Source organism: Amblyomma mixtum, chromosome 4 (genome assembly GCF_055824585.1).
Source record: "Amblyomma mixtum isolate Tamu chromosome 4, ASM5582458v1, whole genome shotgun sequence".
Taxonomy (NCBI): domain Eukaryota; kingdom Metazoa; phylum Arthropoda; class Arachnida; order Ixodida; family Ixodidae; genus Amblyomma; species Amblyomma mixtum.
Window position 1 is genome coordinate 63,848,152 of NC_143015.1, and position 17,243 is coordinate 63,865,394.

General features: G+C 45.7%; 1 protein-coding gene across 1 annotated transcript; it reads right to left on the reverse strand.

Moving 5' to 3' along the window:
* Positions 1 to 1,169: 1,169 nt before the first annotated feature.
* Positions 1,170 to 16,959, reverse strand: LOC149346615 (uncharacterized). Its single transcript, XM_089585426.1, has 7 exons — positions 16,859 to 16,959; positions 16,163 to 16,313; positions 12,364 to 12,476; positions 9,712 to 9,862; positions 5,336 to 5,509; positions 4,014 to 4,139; positions 1,170 to 1,379 (listed from the first exon to the last, which is right to left on the reverse strand). Exons 1-7 carry the CDS (start codon positions 16,912 to 16,914, stop codon positions 1,170 to 1,172), a joined length of 981 nt encoding a protein of 326 aa, XP_089441552.1. The 5' UTR covers positions 16,915 to 16,959.
* Between the last annotated feature and the right edge of the window lie 284 nt (positions 16,960 to 17,243).

Genomic DNA, 17,243 nt, shown 5'->3' on the forward strand with positions numbered 1-17,243 from the left:
TTTCTGCGCCACGGAGCCGAGAGAAACGTTGTTTCGGAGTTCTAAAACATATGGATATTACGGTAGGTACACGCCTCTAGATAATTAAGGAGCCTAATAGTAGCAGCTAAAAACTTAACTATTCAATATAAATTAACCAGCCTTCTAGTAAGTACGTCTTAGTTGTATTCTGATGCACTATACCACTGATAATGGTGTGGCGAAAAAAGCGCTCCTCTAAGTGTGAAAAAGCCTAATTTTAGAAATTGTGTAAAGGCTTAAGTGAAACACCCTGTATATTGTTTGCTGGCAATGTAGCAGCAGTAGAAGCTGTTCATGTCTTTTTGTCGAGTTTGGTGCTATTCTAGCATGGTGGTGCTTCTGGTCCCCTATACACGTTTGTTCACGCGCAAGAGACATCCCTTTCGGTTATCTAGCAGGTGGTTAGACGTTTAGCCGCAGGTCTCTCGAGATGGCGACACGGACGTATAGTTGTTAGTTGCGGACCAGTGACCTCATATCTCGCCATTCAACAATCGAATTTTCTGAACGAAGACACATTTTGTTGCGAAAGCAACACTACGCCCACCGTTTCGCCTCTTTGCAAGGTAATACTTCTCAAGTTCCGTAAATTGGAAAAAAGTTTTTGAAAGCATAGATAAATATGTTGGCCCAATGTATTGGGGAATCCGCTAAAGTGAAATAGATTTGTAATAAGGAAATAATGTCTGAATAGCAAACACCCAGCGATGCCATACGGCTACAAAGAAAAGCTGTGAAGCTTCCATAAAATCTCCGCATTTAATGAAAAATTCGTCGATATTGAGTGGTCGAACCGAAGCTGCTCTACCAACTTAGCAACCCGGAACAGCTATCATATGGTAGCACGAGAGCGAATTTATCGTCAACTTGAACCGACAATAGTGTTCTTATATTGATGCGCTGCTGTGGATACTATTAATTTATACCCCATTATTGCAGAATATTATGCTGTACAAATTGTACCGAAAGAAGGATATCAAAAGTGTTAGGAAATAATCATCTGCTCATTCTTTTCTAAAAGGGGGGGGGGGGGGGGGGCATACACTCCCGCTATTTTTTTATTTCGTTCTCCCATCGATGATCATTTATTTCGTGAACAAGGAGGCTCCCCTCTTCAGGCGTGGCCAGGAATGGACAGCACATTACCCTCACGACACGACTCTTTTACACGATGCCTCGTTGAAAATGAGTCTTGCGAGACTTCTGTAGTAGTCCGTAATATTCCTGAGGGCCTTTAGGCGGCTGTGAGCGCCAAACTTGTTTCTCATGCCGCACTCATTGGCGTAGTCGTCATAGTCGACGTCGTATACGGCGATTCCGAATGTGACGTCCAGCGCTATGTCCTTGACCTTGCATAGCTGCGTGAAATTGTTCCGAAAATAAAACATCCATATGGATTTCCTTAGCTCTAATTCTAAAGTTGTGAAAGGTTATCGGGGAGATTTATGTTACGTTTATCTGAAACAAAGATAAATGTAACAGAACTTTAGGACCCCGCCGCGGTGGCTCAGTGGTTATGGTGCTCGGCTGCTGTCCCGAAAGACGCGGGTTCAATTCCGGCCGCGGCGGTTGAATTTCTTTGGAGGAGAAATTCTAGAAGCCCGTGCACTGTGCGATGTCAGTGCACGTTAAAGAACGCCAGGTGGAAGAAATTTCCGGAGCGCTCCACTACGGCGTCTCTCCTAGCCTTAGTCGCTGTGGGACGTTAAACCCCATAAACCAAACCAAACCAAACAGAACTTTAGGTATGGTTTGGTTTGGTTTGGTTTATGGGGTTTAACGTCCCAAAGCGACTAAGGCTATGAGAGACGCCGTAGTGGAGGGCTCCGGAAATTTCGACCACCTGGGGTTCTTTAACGTGCACTGACATCGCACAGTACACGGGCCTCTAGAATTTCTCCTCCAAAGAAATTCCAGCCGCCGCGGCCGGGATCGAACCCGCGTCTTTCGGAACTTTAGGTATAACATAGCATCTTTCCTCTCACCGAAGCCACTTCGTAACTATCGATGGGCACTGACAATAAATGTTTTCTGTATTATTTTCCGTAAGAATCTGCCGCTTAAATATACTAAGCCTGCAGCTTAAGAGAGGCCTCAGACTTTGAGCGAATGCACACAACAGTGATCAGGAAGCAATACATCAAAGTGAGTGCACAAGGCTACAAATGAGAAATTAAAATAGATAATTAATGCCCATGTAATGACAATTTGCTATCTAAAAAAAATAAGGAGAAATTGCAGTTGATACCACAAACAATCGGTGTATAAGGTGAGATTAGAATTACTACGTACTACCTAGGAGAAGCCCGTGCCTCCATAAAAGTAAAAGCTGTACTAGATATTTCAACACTAGAAGACTACGATGCTGCTGGCCCTGGTGCAGGACATCGCGCTCTTGGTAGTCCGACGGCTAATAAATCTCACTTTCCCCTTCATTCATGCTCTGATGTCTGTCGGCTTGCGCCGCGTAGTACTATTTGTCGTTAAGACCAGATAGTATATTCGGGCATAGCTACACATTACGACAGGGGTACTCATGCAAATTGTGCAGCGTCCTCCGCAGTATACAGGCATATGGTGTTAAATGTGAAAATATTTCCTACACTTAATTATATTACCATGTTCAGAATGCACAGCAGTAAAGTCTGAAGTCAGCGTTGCGTGCTCCTCCATCACAGCTGCTCGGTGCATAAGCACAGCCTGTGCAGTCGACGATACTCCATTGTCAGCGAACTACTTCTGTGGTCGACCTCTTAGCTTGCGGGGATATTCCATTACGGCACGCACACGCGGCATTAATTCCGGCTCCATTCCAACCTGATAGCCAGAGCTGTTTCGAAACAACTTTACACAACCAAGCGCAGTTGCCAACTGGCGCCTAGCCGTCCAGATAGCTCGGCCATATCACGGAATCAGCGCTCTTCACTGCATCACTGTCTCCGCCAATAGGCGTATTTTATGGCTAACCATATCAAGCTTTTCAGCCGCACCTGCCAAATCGGCCGTGTCACATGACATGCAACGTCATCACTGCCTAAACCAATCAGCCATAGCGTTTAGGGCCCCGTTTCGCAGAAAAGCCAGGGTCGTCGTTGTTTTCGCTGACCTTGAGCGACCGCTCTCCGAAAAATCCCCGGAGGAGGAAGGGGGCAGGTTGGCGCCTAGGTCACCTGACCTTGTTACTTCGTCACAACCTGGCGGCCACCGGGGCAGGCAGCAGTTAAATTATTGATTGGTCGAAAGGCGTTGTAAAAAGTTGCGATGATCGAAAGGAAGTCAAAAACATCCAGTAGCTAGGTAACACCCAGAGTCCACGGCAGTAGAAGTGCGCAGAGCAGTTGGAAATAGAAAAAAAAGTGCTGGATTTCATCTGGAGACCGTATTCGCCATTCGGAGAGGGTCGCAAAGCCTGGTTGTATGTACACGTAGCGAACCTCGTCTCCATTCAACGCAAGGACGATTAATACGTTGATTTCGAAAGTGCTTCTCATTCGCATCCACGCACTGTCTTGTTTTGCCCCAGGAGGTAAGGCAAAATACGACATTCTGATTTTTTTTTTTTTCAGAGTTATAGTGTGTCTCTTCATCTGGCCTTTTAAGGTTCGATGAGCCTAGTACTAAGGCGGTAGGAAATAATTCGACACTTCTTTATTTTTATGCGCCTGAATAAAAAAGATCCGGGCTTGATTTGAAAGTTAGTATCTCGTTATACTGCAATCGTCAACCTTGGCTGATCCAACAGGAAAATGAATGAATCAGTCGATGAGCAGGTTAAAATGAAATGGCGCCTAAGATTGGCCCTAGCGGTGGCTCTAGGCAGTCATAATATCGTTACAAACACCGCTCAGCAGAAGCCCTTTTTGAAAGCCTGGATAATTTTCGAAGTTCTTGTGGTCCGATGTTACCATTATGGTGGAAAATGTTGACAATGCAGAGCGTGCTCAAACAAAAGGGAACTCAGTCCCCTGAAAGATGCGTGAAATATAACGTACTTTTGCGGCCAGTCCTGCTTCGTTGTCGTACGCAAACAAAGTCCGGTTTGTTGATTCGTAAGTCAGCATGGCGTAATGTTGGGGCTGGTATTTTAAATTTTGAGCGTAATTTATCGCCCTGCACACCTGGAACAAGGACGCATCGAGTTCTTAACAACTGGTAGTTGCGGTGATATCCTTGCGAACCCTGGGTAGCCGTAGCACCATGTTGTCTCTAAAATGTTAGTTACAATAATATGTGGATGCTAATTCAGCAGGTAGCAGTATGAGCTGAGAAACACAGCTGACGCTGTGCACCTGTTCACACGCGCTGCTCACTGTGTCGCCTGCCGGCCGTCTCCCATTTCATAGAGGAATACGACCTTCACGCCGTATTGTGAGATTTGTTCAAGGAAAGTTGCAGTCCAAGGAGAACCCTAGAAAGATTCGCTGCCTCAGTGATTGCTGCTGGTGGGATACCTACGACTTCTTTCAGGTGTTAGAGCATACCAGTGCGGTTATTTTTATCCTAGGGTGCATTGTGTGCTGAAGCCAATGGCTATATAAGCCCGAAGCGCGGTCTTCAACATAGCGTCGTTAATTCTCGCGTGTATTTCAGACACGAAAATTTAATTCTCTTTACAGCAGGTCGTTTTTTTTCTTTTTCATTCTTTCCTGTCTCTGCGCAGATTACAGATCTGCAAAAATCGAGTTACAGTAAGACTAAAGTAGAGAAGGTTTGCGCATAATTTAAGTGCGGTTCCTATTCTAATAAATTCAGTGACGAGTAATTCCTTTGGAAAAACGCCTTCTTTACACGAGAACTTCACAGCCCTCCAGTGCCCAAAAAATCAGTCGCTCGTCTTGGACAGACACACGCACATGTGCTCTCGTCCCCAACCATTATATACAGCTGCCGGTAGCATAAACTCAATTTTGCACCTTTTTATCGCAGTCTAGGACATTTGGACTAATGCACAACACTTGGTATACAACGTTCATCGTACCCACTACCCGTTCATTATTTCGTTTTTGAAACAGTCCCACGAAGGCAACAATGTAATTGTGCAGCAGAACGAAGGGGTGTTCCCTTCTGAAATAAATACAAAGCTGGCATCGAAATGTGGCGCTATTGGGGTTAGAGGAAGTGCTTCAGTACATATTTTGATACCTTATAAATTGATCTCTGCAAAAACGTCAGCCATTTGCGCTCCTCCATATCGGTACTCCTCCACGCAAGAAGCCCCTCCCGAAAAGCTCAGTAGCAGCAACATCGATTACTTCCCCCTAGGATATTCGTTCTAGAGGGTGGGGTTAGAGATCATGTAGCTGCGCTCGCTCACCTGGGTGTAGCTCCCAAATGACGCCGCTTTGGGATTCTTTTCACATCGCGAGAAAAACTCCAGCGGCTGTCCCTGATTGGCCCTCGTCCAGCGGCCTTTCAGGGTTACCGACACAAGGGGAAGGGTCGGCAGCTGTCGCCTCTCCCACTCCCCGGCTCCGAGGGGGCCGTACGACTGCGTGGTGAAGAACACACGGGATTAGGTCATAGGGCACTTTGACCTTTGCACATGTCACTCACATACTGTGTGTTTCAGGAAATCCGGCCAGTGATTTTCTTTTTGAAATGGAGTTGCTGAGCAATACAATGGATTTTCTACATTTTCAAAAGCCATACAATGGCTTTTGTGGGAAAGTAACAGTGTTTGCGGTTGACGCCAGAAAACAGGGAAATTCTATTCAACGGTAAGATGGTTAACTAAATATAATACCTCGTTCCGCCTCTTTCTCCATGGCTATCGATCGGACCCTTCCTGTCCCAACTGCCCCTGTATCTATGCGGACCTGGCCCATTGCCTCTTCTATTGCCCGGCTGCTCGGCAGTCAGGTTCCTACCCCCCACCTTCTTTATTCATCACCATCTGGCTCGACTGGCTTGGCGCTGAAGGGGAGGAAGAACAGCGACTTCTGGTCGCCAAGTGGTCGACATGCTTGACCTGTAAATTATGGCTCGAATAAAGGGTTATTACTACCACTACTACCGCTATATAATGGATAACGTGGATAATGGATAAGTTTTGCTGCCGTGCGCTTAGCTGTGATCAGACATTTTTAGCCAGATCACACTAATACTCCTATCACTCTTAGAATTTCAGAATTCCGCATAACTTCGGCGATGTGGCGTAACGAATTCCATTTGTTGCACGGGCCATTCCGAAATAGCGCAGATGTGGAGTGCTTGCCACCAGCGTTTGCAGAAAACGAGCGCCATTCACGATGCAGCAAAATAAAGTAAACAACTGTTTATCTGGTGGAACATGTGCAGGAGTAAAATTTTGCGCGTACTGTTTTCCCACGAATCAATCGGCTTGCGCAGACTGATTCGCTGTCTATTTACAACGCTCGACAGTTGCTATGCATGAGGTCGATGGGCCGCAGGAAAAGTAAGCAGCATAGAGATATTCTCCCTACACTGTTCGCCACTTCCTCTTGGTGGTGCTAAAGAGAAACATGTTCAAAGGAACGGAAGTGGTGGGGACAAGGAAGTGGAGAAAACAAGATAAACATAAAACTATAAATGAAATGAAATTTAAGCGCACACGAAAAATGCACACAAGAGGAGATACACACAGGACAGGACAGCGCCTGTCCTGTGTGTATCTCCTCTTGTGTGCGTTTTTCGTGTGCGCTTAAATTTCATTTCATTTATAGCTATGCACCATCTAGCCCAAACAGAAGTTTTGTTAAACATAAAACCTTCCAGTATGACCTAGCAATGCACTGTTCACGTCTGCTTCTGTAATCGGCTCATCGCTTACACATTCTCAATTACCTAGGTTCAGCTAATGACTTTGACATCATTGCTGAGTGAGGCACTGTCAGCCGCTCGAGCACACTGAAATGTCTTCCTCAAAACATGAGATGGCCCAGGCAGGCATAAAATATAGAAGCGTGAAACCAATGCTGATATTACCAAAAGCTCCAGGACGAGTTAAGTCCTCAGTTACGGCGTCCCTAAAAACCAAAACACCATCACACCACGAGAATTGGAAAAAAAAAATTCCCATTACAAGGTAAGTCGATGGCTACCGAAAGATGAGAAGTCGCCTATAGTGAAATGATTCAGACAAACAACCATGAAGGGTGGGGTGGAGTGATTTTCTTTCCAGAGCTCAGGTTTTAGACCCGTAATACTGCGCGGGGCGCGTCATCTTATTTCCTAGGGAAGACATAAAAGAAAAAGCAGCAAACTCTTTCGAAGTTCGCTTCTTTGAGTTCCGCCCTTGAGACGACGACTTCACGAAAAATCTTGGGCAGAGATGCTGTTTCACAGTGTATAAGCATTGTAAAACTAAAAATTTGTGTTTCGAGAGCTCGGTCTCATCTTCATGGATGACTGATGTAGACGAGCAAGCAGCAGCACGGAGCGGACTTCACTTTCCCTTTGCTACCACGTGGAGAAGACCATTAGCGTGCGAGGAGGAAGCGTTCCCAGAGTCCTGTTTGCCGTCGCCTCTGCGAGCCGCGTGTGGGATGAGTCAACGTTATGCATCCTGAAATTTTGACGTTTCACGGCCAATAATCTCGCTTCTTCGAAAGCGATTTTGTGGTGGGAGCGATCGCACTATTTGGCGAGTGGGTTTGCTGAATTCAACTCACTGCACGTCATTTTTTGGGGTGCACGATTTTGTGCAGTCTTGCCGATGTATGAGGTTGGGCACTAGAAGCAGGAAATTTTATACACAGCGCCCGGCTGTTTTTCTTCTGGGCCACGGTCTTTGGGCCAGGGGAGGAAGCGGCTAATCATTGAGACGGGTTTATGAGCAGCGCAAATGTCGTTTCTGAAGAATGCGTGGTACGATATATAGCTCGAGCTGAGGTGCAACGGAAAAGTTTTAGCGTCGAAAGTCTCTGGTACGTAGCGGGTTGGCCTGGCCACGAGACGAAAAGAACGATGTTTCGACATTAATGAGGTCATGCGTGGATGGAAGCCATACGGGCAGTTTGCGTGTGCTGCTTTTTATCGGACTTGCGAGGGCATTTCACCAGTGTTTTTTCTAAACTTTCCCCGGTTTCGGTCACTGTGGCGTGGGTGCCAGATCACGTAAGAATTTACGCTAATCAGCTGGCCAGTGAGCTTGCTCAAGAAACTATTACACAGGTAACGAAGATCCCCTGGCCTTTCTCTACCACGGCGGACGAGGCACACTTTATCGTGCCTACAAAGAAGAATTACACATCCTTCCTATATTCACTACACACATTACCTGCACCGCAACCCTAGCTTAGCATTTCGCAGATGACACGGTGAGAGGCGTACACTATAACACACTCATTCCCATGATCCTACTATACATGCAGTATATTCGTTGCTATCTCTTGTGCCCCTAGATGAATGTGCCATATCTTCTTTCCGCTTGCCATCCGGTTTTTCACTACCCATGAAATGAAGAAGCAGTGACTGACCACAGTCGAAAACAAAAAGGCGTTTAGAAATCCTTAGAGGCATCTACTGAAACCTCCATTCTCGTCAGTGGCAGGCACTGCTGGCTTCGGCTGCTCACGCCAACCAGTGGGCTCTTGTAGGTTTGGCTAAAATTGAATAAGCCTCGTTTGCGTGAACCCCACAGTCGAGGTTTAGGTCAAGGTTCGGGCAGAGCAGCGTCACCCCTAAAGAACGACAACCCGTCTGTAGGAATTGGGTACCGGCGTCTGAACAATCACACCGTGACCGCACGCGTAATAAACCGGCTTCCCCAAGCTTGGCTCCTACACCACTGTCAAGTGTGAAAAGAAATTAAGGGAATTTGTGTAGGTGGTCAGCGCGTCAAACATCCTTTGACCTGCGCTTAGTGGACCAGACCACTCCAAGACCCATCTAGACGGCGTTCACATAAGTGTAATGAGGAGTTTAGTCATACAGAAGAATTGAACTCGATTCTCCGCAGTTCTTGCAAACGCCAAATAAAGTCTTTCTCTCTCTGAAATAGTTTACTTACAAAGGAAGAGTGGCAGAGCGGACAGTAACGAAGACGGGCGGGAATCTTCTGGTTTAAAAATATTCGCGGGTCGTGCAAAATGACGTGACAAAGCCCTTTCAGATGCCAGGTGCGGAGGGGCCCCTCTTACTGGCTTTCCCTGTGCCTTCCGTTTAAGTCACGCTGTCATTCCGCTTTGGTGACTATTCCAATAGTAGAAATACCATTTTTCATGTTTGCTCTGCATCTAAACAAGATGGTGGACCGCTTCCGCATTAGATGAAAGTCTTCCTTTATGTTCAGCTGGAAGCGACCTCAGCAGTGTAATGCCATTTTTAGGAAGCCTTAGCTTTTTACCAAAAGTTGGCCTGCAGGAAGGGTGTATATAGTGTATCTACAGTATATAATAATTACCGGTTCTCAATACGCTTTCATGTCAATATTACATTTCGCTGACTTGTAGAAGACTGCACATTCTCAGCAGCATATCTGGGCGCTTTTTCAGATGCTCCGTTCAATCAGCAGTGCGTCATGAGAGCACAACTGCGCATAGGAACCCTAAAGCATGAAAGACTGTGCATTAAGTCGCAAGCTGGCCTTACAGAGCGCAAAGAGTTATCTGCACCTGTCTCATTAAGAACTCAGGCAAGCCAGTTGCTTTCCCGCTCTCGAATGCATCCAAAATCTTGCTTCAGGATGACGCAGACAACGTTTTCCTTGGATTCCGCACGTCATCTCACCATATCGTAGGGGTAGCTGCCTCGGAATTCCACAGCTAAGGGCACTGCTGATAAATAGGTGGGTGGCATGACAGCGCAGTTGTCAACCGTGTTGTCCCCGAAGGTATAGTGGCCGTACACGACGAGCAGGTCCGGGAGGAACTGCAGCCTCCTGCACATGAACGACATTGATGTGAACTCTGGTAATATTTTTCCGGCAACGCGTAGACATCACGCGCATGCATGCAACGCATGCTGCAGAAATTGCTAAATGCCGTTCTAAGGGCTATGCCTCTCTGTGAGACCGGCTATAAATCCATCTACTAAACAAATGGCAGAATCAAATGGTGAAGTGTCCAATGTTACCTTTCAATTAACAGCGAAATGTGGTTCAGCTCACCATGGTGGTTCAGCTCACTACGAATTTTTTTTAAAAAAAAACGTCACAACATATAGCAGCTCACTGCTCAAAATATTCATTTCATCGAAGGCAGTGTCTTTTAAGGAACTTCAAATTGTGGCAGCACTTAACTTGAAACGGGCAGTTAACTGTGCTTTAATCTCTTCTTTTTCTGTGTCATTTGCTTTCATGGCCTAACGCTATCTTTATATGGTTACTTGTGAAGGGAGCAAAATTTCGTGGTAACTCGCGGCAGATTTTGCTTTCGCAAGGGGACCCAGATAAATGTATTTCTTGATTATTCCCACTGCCTTGGAACTTGTAAAGGATGGTTCACTTTGTAGGCAGTTCATCATTCCTTTTGTTTGAGATGTTCTTTTACGCTACTCCTCCTTCCTATTCGCTCCGCTTTAGGAAATTAGCAAAACGACTCATGCCTTTAACTACTTAGAAGCCCATGCAATCAGCAAACATGTGAACTTTTTTAAGTATTTCTTCTTAGCACTTCAAAGTATAAGAGTCCCAGCTATGCGCTGAATTTTTTTTGTCAGTCATTAATAAAAGAAACAGTAGCGAACCCAACTTTGCTTGCCTTGCAACTCTTCTGACTATTTATTCATCAATAGCCCATTATGGTCGTTCGATAACCCGGTAGGTACGTTGAGGCATATTTGTACGTGCCCACAAATCTTGCGAAATGCTTCTACAATAAATGGCCGTCGCATTAAATTGACTATCTTTGGTAAATGAAGACCTAACGCCGTCGTTTACTGCAGAGTGTATCTTCCATGGAGCTGTGAGCGTGCAGACGGCAAGTTTCGTTCGCCGGCGAACAGTTGGCACCATAATTACTGAAATATTCCCGCATAATTCTCATCTATTGCATAGCATTGTTTCTGAAATGCCGCTAATATTCGCTTTTAAATTACCTCGCTTTCTATCAAAAAACTCTAAAACAGCTGATTGGTCAAGAAAATTTAATGTCACTGGCATCGTCCATCTTGTGGGATATATAACATGCAAAAAATTTTCGACGCGTCACTTATCACTTAAGTCATGAGCTATACATGAAGGTTCGGAAACTTATGAAAGAAAGCATTCATCATGCTTCAGCACGTCTCGAAATCTCTTATATTCCCAAAGCGTTACCCTTCTGCATTTCTGACTAAATTGCTTTATTTAAACATTTGTGCCCAGAAATTCTTCATTTCTTCAGCACTACTTTCTTCGTCGACAGAGCCGACCAGGTTCTTATTTGCGTCTTCTGTGCTGCCGCACCTCCTACATCAGGGGAGAACTGCGAGTTGCGAGTAGTGCGATGTCATAGCGATCCTAGTAACTTTTCAGCGCATAGACAGAATAGTTCAGAAAACGGTTAGTCGGCGTAGTTGCTGTATCGATATTCGAAGCTTAAAATACCTAGCGCTAAAAGACCCGCTGAGAAGGACAGAAGATATGCGGTCGTCCCGTCCTCTTCTGCCCACATCCAACGCTATGCATTCTCCCCGTGCATTTCTACCTTACTCTGTGTTTTAAATATAGACACCTGTGTCTTAGCGTTTTTTTGAAATGTTTATACCGTATTCATAAGCATGCGCGCTCAAGTAACAAAACATACAATGTTTACTCTAAAACATCTCAGGAATGTCGAAGCTATATATATCAGGCCCTTGGTTTGGTTTATGGGGTTTAACGTCCCAAAGCGACTAAGGCTATGAGAGACGCCGTAGTGGAGGGCTCCGAAAATTTCGACCACCTGGGGTTCTTTAACGTGCACTGACCATTCTGGACTGTGTGCGTACTATGTTTGAACGGAAGAAACCATGTCAGGTTCGTACTTTTTGTACCCACAGCAAACGCTTTAGAGAGACAGAAGCTCTTTATCTGAAGAACTTATTTAAGCCGTCGTTTAAATCCGCTAACTTGCTACTCTGCGTGGGAAAAACACTTCAAACCAGTGAGCAGTTGCTTGCCGAGCAGTTAGAGAGTCTTCTCACGTGAAACAGTTTTGAGAATCGCTTCTCAAAGCCCGTAGTAGGGTCCTCAATGCTGCCTTCAAGTTCAGGAGCGACAAGGTTCGGCGATAAGAGAGCATAACGGCAAAAATTAGCCACTCTGCTGCACAAATGATATGTGGAATGATGAGTTTTCCAGAGCACTGCTCGTAATTTTTCTAAGCCGCTTTCCTCGGAGCTCCTTAGAAACCTGTGGCCTGTCCCCTAAAGCTACGTACGTTGTCGATTACCGTTTACGACTTGAGGAGCGGAACTCACTTGTACTCATCGTTCATGAAGTATATCCACTGCCTGGCTGGGGATGGCAAAGAGAGAGCTGTGAGCGCCCGACGGTTAAGCGCTCTATGGCTCTGGGCAAAGGCGTCTAGAACCTGTGAATCAAAGACGGAAAGAAAAAAAGCGTGAGTGCTTGGAGATTTCTCAGCAATTTTCTTTTATAACACAGCCAGAACTTCCTCGTTGTTTTTTGATCAAGAATCAAAGTCACGCCTGCGCCCGCAGGAAGCCAGGACATTGATGGAAGTAAGTCGTCCGAAGTGAAAAAAAGGTGATGAAATGTCAGCCATACAAGCTTTGCCTCGACAACTTAAGCCGTCTCTATAGACAATCGCCCAAGCGATGATGTACTGTATCCTATGGTTCAGATTCATCGGAGAGAGAGAGATGCATTTATTTGCTGAAAGCAAATGGGGTCTCTAGTCTAAGACTCCGGTGGCCTTTGCTGCCCGCCATGCGCGGTCAATGAACCATAGCTGGTTTTCTGTGTTGTAGCTGGAAAGCGCAGCCTCCCACTGCTCCGGAGTGGCATTCGAAATAACCGGGACTGCCATGAACAAATGACAGCCCCATGTAATACTATAGAGAGCAGGTTTATCACCGCACCAAGGACAGGTGTCCTTGTATGCGGTCGGCTGCATTTTCTTGCAGATAAACAGGCACGGGTACGAATTTGTCTGCAGCTGCCACCAAGATACTGACTGCTCTCTGTCTAGTTTGTTATGTAGTGCAAGGTACTCTCGCCTACCATATCTGCAATATTCCAATAGCTCTCTGCACGTCGAAAGCGCGACTGACTTGTCCTCAACGCCTTACACGTACATGGAGTTTGGGGAAACGCAGCTAATCTTACTGAGGGAAAGGCTCCTACTCACAGCAACTGAGAGAGCCCTCTTGAGACGACTGGGGCTACCAAGACGGATCGAACGGACGGCAGGCGGGCCGGTTCATATCAGGACGATGTTTAAAGTTGCGCCAGTACCCAGGCACATGCATCCGACCCACAACATTGGAAGAGGCACGCCAGGGCCACGACGATTTAACGGGTCTACAGAAATTGCGAAGGTGCACTTTACGTGGATCTAGCAATGTGCAAAAAAATGACCTGAACAACGCAGTTGGGGCAATCGACGGAAAAATACAGGGAACTGGTCGGCGCATCGCTGCGGGATTGCACGGTTCGGAAAGCTGAGGAGACCACAGTTCCTTTAGCGAGGTGTTTGAGGTGAGGACCGTAAAGACACTGAAAATCATCATGGACTCCCAGAATGCGTGGCAGAATTTCATGAACGTAATACTTGGAAAAGGTGCCACCGATATCCTCAGAACCGGGCCCCCATCGCAAGCAAAGCATCGGATCATACAGACAACCAGATACAAAGAGGTGAAAGACAATCTTCAGGCCGACCGCATAGCTCAAGCACACACCGACCGAGCAGATCCATGCGAAGTTTGCCTGATGAGTAGAAGAGAGTTCTGCTTTAAGAAACATTAGGACAAGACGGTGAGGGCGACAAAACTATAAGGAACAACGTAGGTGGTGCATGTAATGTGGAATGAAGAATACCAGCGGTTTCTTGTGGCAACAATAAGGATTCCAAGGGAAACTATATGTTTCCGGTGTCTGTGGAAGCTAAGCTAGAAGTTTTATTGAGAGAATGCGTTGCCATAGAGGGCATTGATGAGACAATTAGAGACCATTGTCTTCCAGTCGCCATAATCTGGAATTGTATTATTATTGCTGCTGTTATTGTTTTTTACAGCAATATTGAGTACTGACATTATATCTCGCCATAATTTCTCCTGCTATCGTTCTTCACGTGTTCTTATGCGTGCGGCTATGATCGCCCATCATCATAGCTGCAACCGCTGATTTCAGTGTACACATTGTGAGTGTACACATTGTGAGCAATAGATGGCAAAAAATAAATTGAGCTCCTAAAATCCAAGATATCGGCTCCTACAGCTCATTTGTTATGTAGTTTCGAAGTTTCAGTGCTGCAGTCTAAAGGGAAGTACTCAAAAAAAAATTTTATCAGCTGCGGTGGTGCGTGAACTGGTCTTGAAGGAGGGATTTTTTCTAAATGAGCTCTTTTGGAGGACCCGCGACCGGAAAGCGCCGTCTTTGGCTCATCAGAAACCTTGTTTGTCGCGGAAACTTATGCCTAAGCTCAACTGTCCTCGCGGAAGAAAACACAGAAGAAGCTTTGTTTTCAAGATCTCATCACACGACTGTGTGCGTCGGCGTTGGCTGCTCCATGAAACCAGGGGAGTTTAAGCAGCAGCCGATGACGCAGAGGATAATCTACCGCTTCATTAGCTGCGCAGGCTCGTCTAAAGTTTTATTTTCTGAGGTTAGGAGTCGAGCAATATTTCACACTACTGGCACCGACACTTTATTTGAAAAGAACTAACAAACAGCGCATTTTTACGGCAGCAGCAATCCAAAGCCACCTACTATCAGGAATTGCAAGATTTGTCTTCGGTCTGCTGCCAGTCGATTTATTAGAGAGGGCGCCATCTAGCTACCGTGCCGGCGGAAAGTGGTTTGATACGCTACAGAAACCCTCCGGCGACGCCATGCAAGAGCTCCTGAGCTTTTCGCGGCCCCGTGGTTTGGGGCTCGCAGTGTTCTACAACAAGCAGCTCAAGACTGTGTCACGTAGAGGAACGAGTCATCAAAAGCGTACCAGGAGAAAGAGCGGATAGCCAAGCAATGCTGCATATAATATGGTGTTCAACTTTACTTTTTCCTAAAAGTACTTTTCTTGGCTCTTGCTTACTTTTGAAGCTGATTTCATTAAGATAATTTTTTTTATCCCATTTACATCGGTGCTGTCGTTGATCCAAGTCCGAAGTCACAGCAATCTTATTTTTTGGGCGATGAATTATCCATTGGGAACATGATACCTTGTGCATGATACGTTATGCTCAGTATACGCATGACTACGGCAACAGCACCACACATAAAATCAACCAAAAGGATTGTGCGAGAGAAAATAAAAGGTTCTTATTACTGGTTGCGAGCACTCACAACGTGCAGTGCGAGTTGAAGCGCTCTTCTAAAAAATTTCTTCTAGTCTCCAGGGTTCCTGCGAGGCGTAGAAAGCAAGAAATTTGCAGAAAAAACGTTGTTCGGATATCGTGCTGAAATTTTGTGCACATAATTTTGTGAAATTTTGTGCACATTTTCAGCACATAATTTTGTGGACATAAAATTTTGCGAGATTTTGTGCACATCATGTTTGAAAAACATTCCCAATCAGCAAAAATGATTTTTTTTATCTATAAAAAAAATAGCCGTCCCCACGGCTTTCAAGAGGGGGAAGGCCGCTTCGCAAAATATGGCTTCAAGAGACTTGCTTGTAGGCATCGTCGCTTGGGCTCTTATGTATTTCCAGCGCTCCATATCTCTTGAAGGCACAGGTAACTAACATGCTTATCTATCTCAAAATGTACGAGAGATTGTACCTAGCCCTCCTACATGCTGTAGAGGCAAACGCCTGGACAGGTTTAGTTTATAAACAAGACTTTTGTTTCTCTGTCATCTGTTAGCTTGGTTTAAGAGCTCTAAAAGTACCCAGGGAACCAAATCATGAGTACCTTATTCTTAGGTGCCTCAGTCGATATCACCTCTGCTATGATGCGCTGCCATTAAAGCCCTTGTAATGCTTTGGCAGGCCCGGCATAATTATTTCTGTAAATTTATCGTTATTATTCTCGTCTAGATGTTGTAGCCTCGCACTCTTATGTATTATCACAACAGAATCATTAGCCCCACCTTGATCCGAGACATTGCAATCATCATTTGACTTCGGGTAGCGTTTGGGGGCGTGTCGAGGATTCCGGTGTGGTATATCCTTTGTTGCCAGAACACCTCGAGCGGATTCGGGTTGGTCCGCCTCAGATCGTTTCCCAATTGGTCAATGCGCCTGCGTATGGAGATAGGTGACATTGGAGACCGCAGGGGCGAGAAGAGAAGAAAAAGAGAAACAGCAGCTTCGTATCTCGATCTGTTACGACCTGCGTAAATAGTCCAACGGGTACATTCAATGCCACGTATTGTAGCCAATACATTCTATAGGACCAGAATATAATGCCTTGATCCTTTCTTTGGTGAGGACAAAAAGAAGAAAGAAAAAACAAATGCGTGTCATTGCGAACGTTCTCTTCCAATTTTGTGAAGTGATCGCCGCTTCCGAATAGATCGTTAACGCTTTGGATAAAACTCTTGCCCTAACCGCCAAGTGTTTTCGCTTGAAGCGTAGAGCCCTTGGACAGAAATGGTTTGGCAGAGAAAGCATGAAAGCCTTTTGCTAACTGATTTTGCGGTTGCAATGCAAGGAACGGAATACAATGGAAGAAAAGTTAGTGTTTTGTTTTTAAGGGCCATGAAATGTTTCTGCTCGTGTGATATAAACTCGTGAGATTTCCAGTTATGCACGCATAACCTCCTTAAACTGGTCGAAGCGCTCACCGAAACGCAAACGACACTCCAAGCCTGGTCTTCCTGTATCTTGCGGCCGCACGCATGAAAGTCACTAGGTCCGATTCGAAATTATTGCCATTAAGGAGATTATTCCTGTCGTCGGCGTAGATCGAGTCGTAGAAGGCAATGTCACAGAGGCCGTCGCTCGCCATCACCGCGTCCGACGTCGTCCTTCGGCCGTAGGTGCATATGAGCATCTCAGGCCCGATGCCTGCAAAGATATACTCAATTGCGTTAAGGGTCATCGCGTGCAGCGTCCTCCGAGTCCAATACAATGGGGAATCTAATGCTTGATTTTTGATTTTGTGACAGCAGCTGGCCCATAGATTGCTGTGGTTGTCGTGTTTGATCTGCATGATAACATATCCTGGAC

Excerpts from the sequence above, each read along its gene's own strand:
- LOC149346615 (XM_089585426.1), bottom strand. The coding sequence starts at position 16,914 with ATGCGTGCGGCCGCAAGATACAGGAAGACCAGGCTTGGAGTGTCGTTT. Across the intron at positions 16,314-16,858 it reads GGAGTGTCGTTTGCGTTTCG|GCGCATTGACCAATTGGGAA; the intron begins GTGAGCGCTTCG and ends CTCCATACGCAG. Across the intron at positions 1,380-4,013 it reads AAGCAGGACTGGCCGCAAAA|CTATGCAAGGTCAAGGACAT; the intron begins GTACGTTATATT and ends AATTTCACGCAG.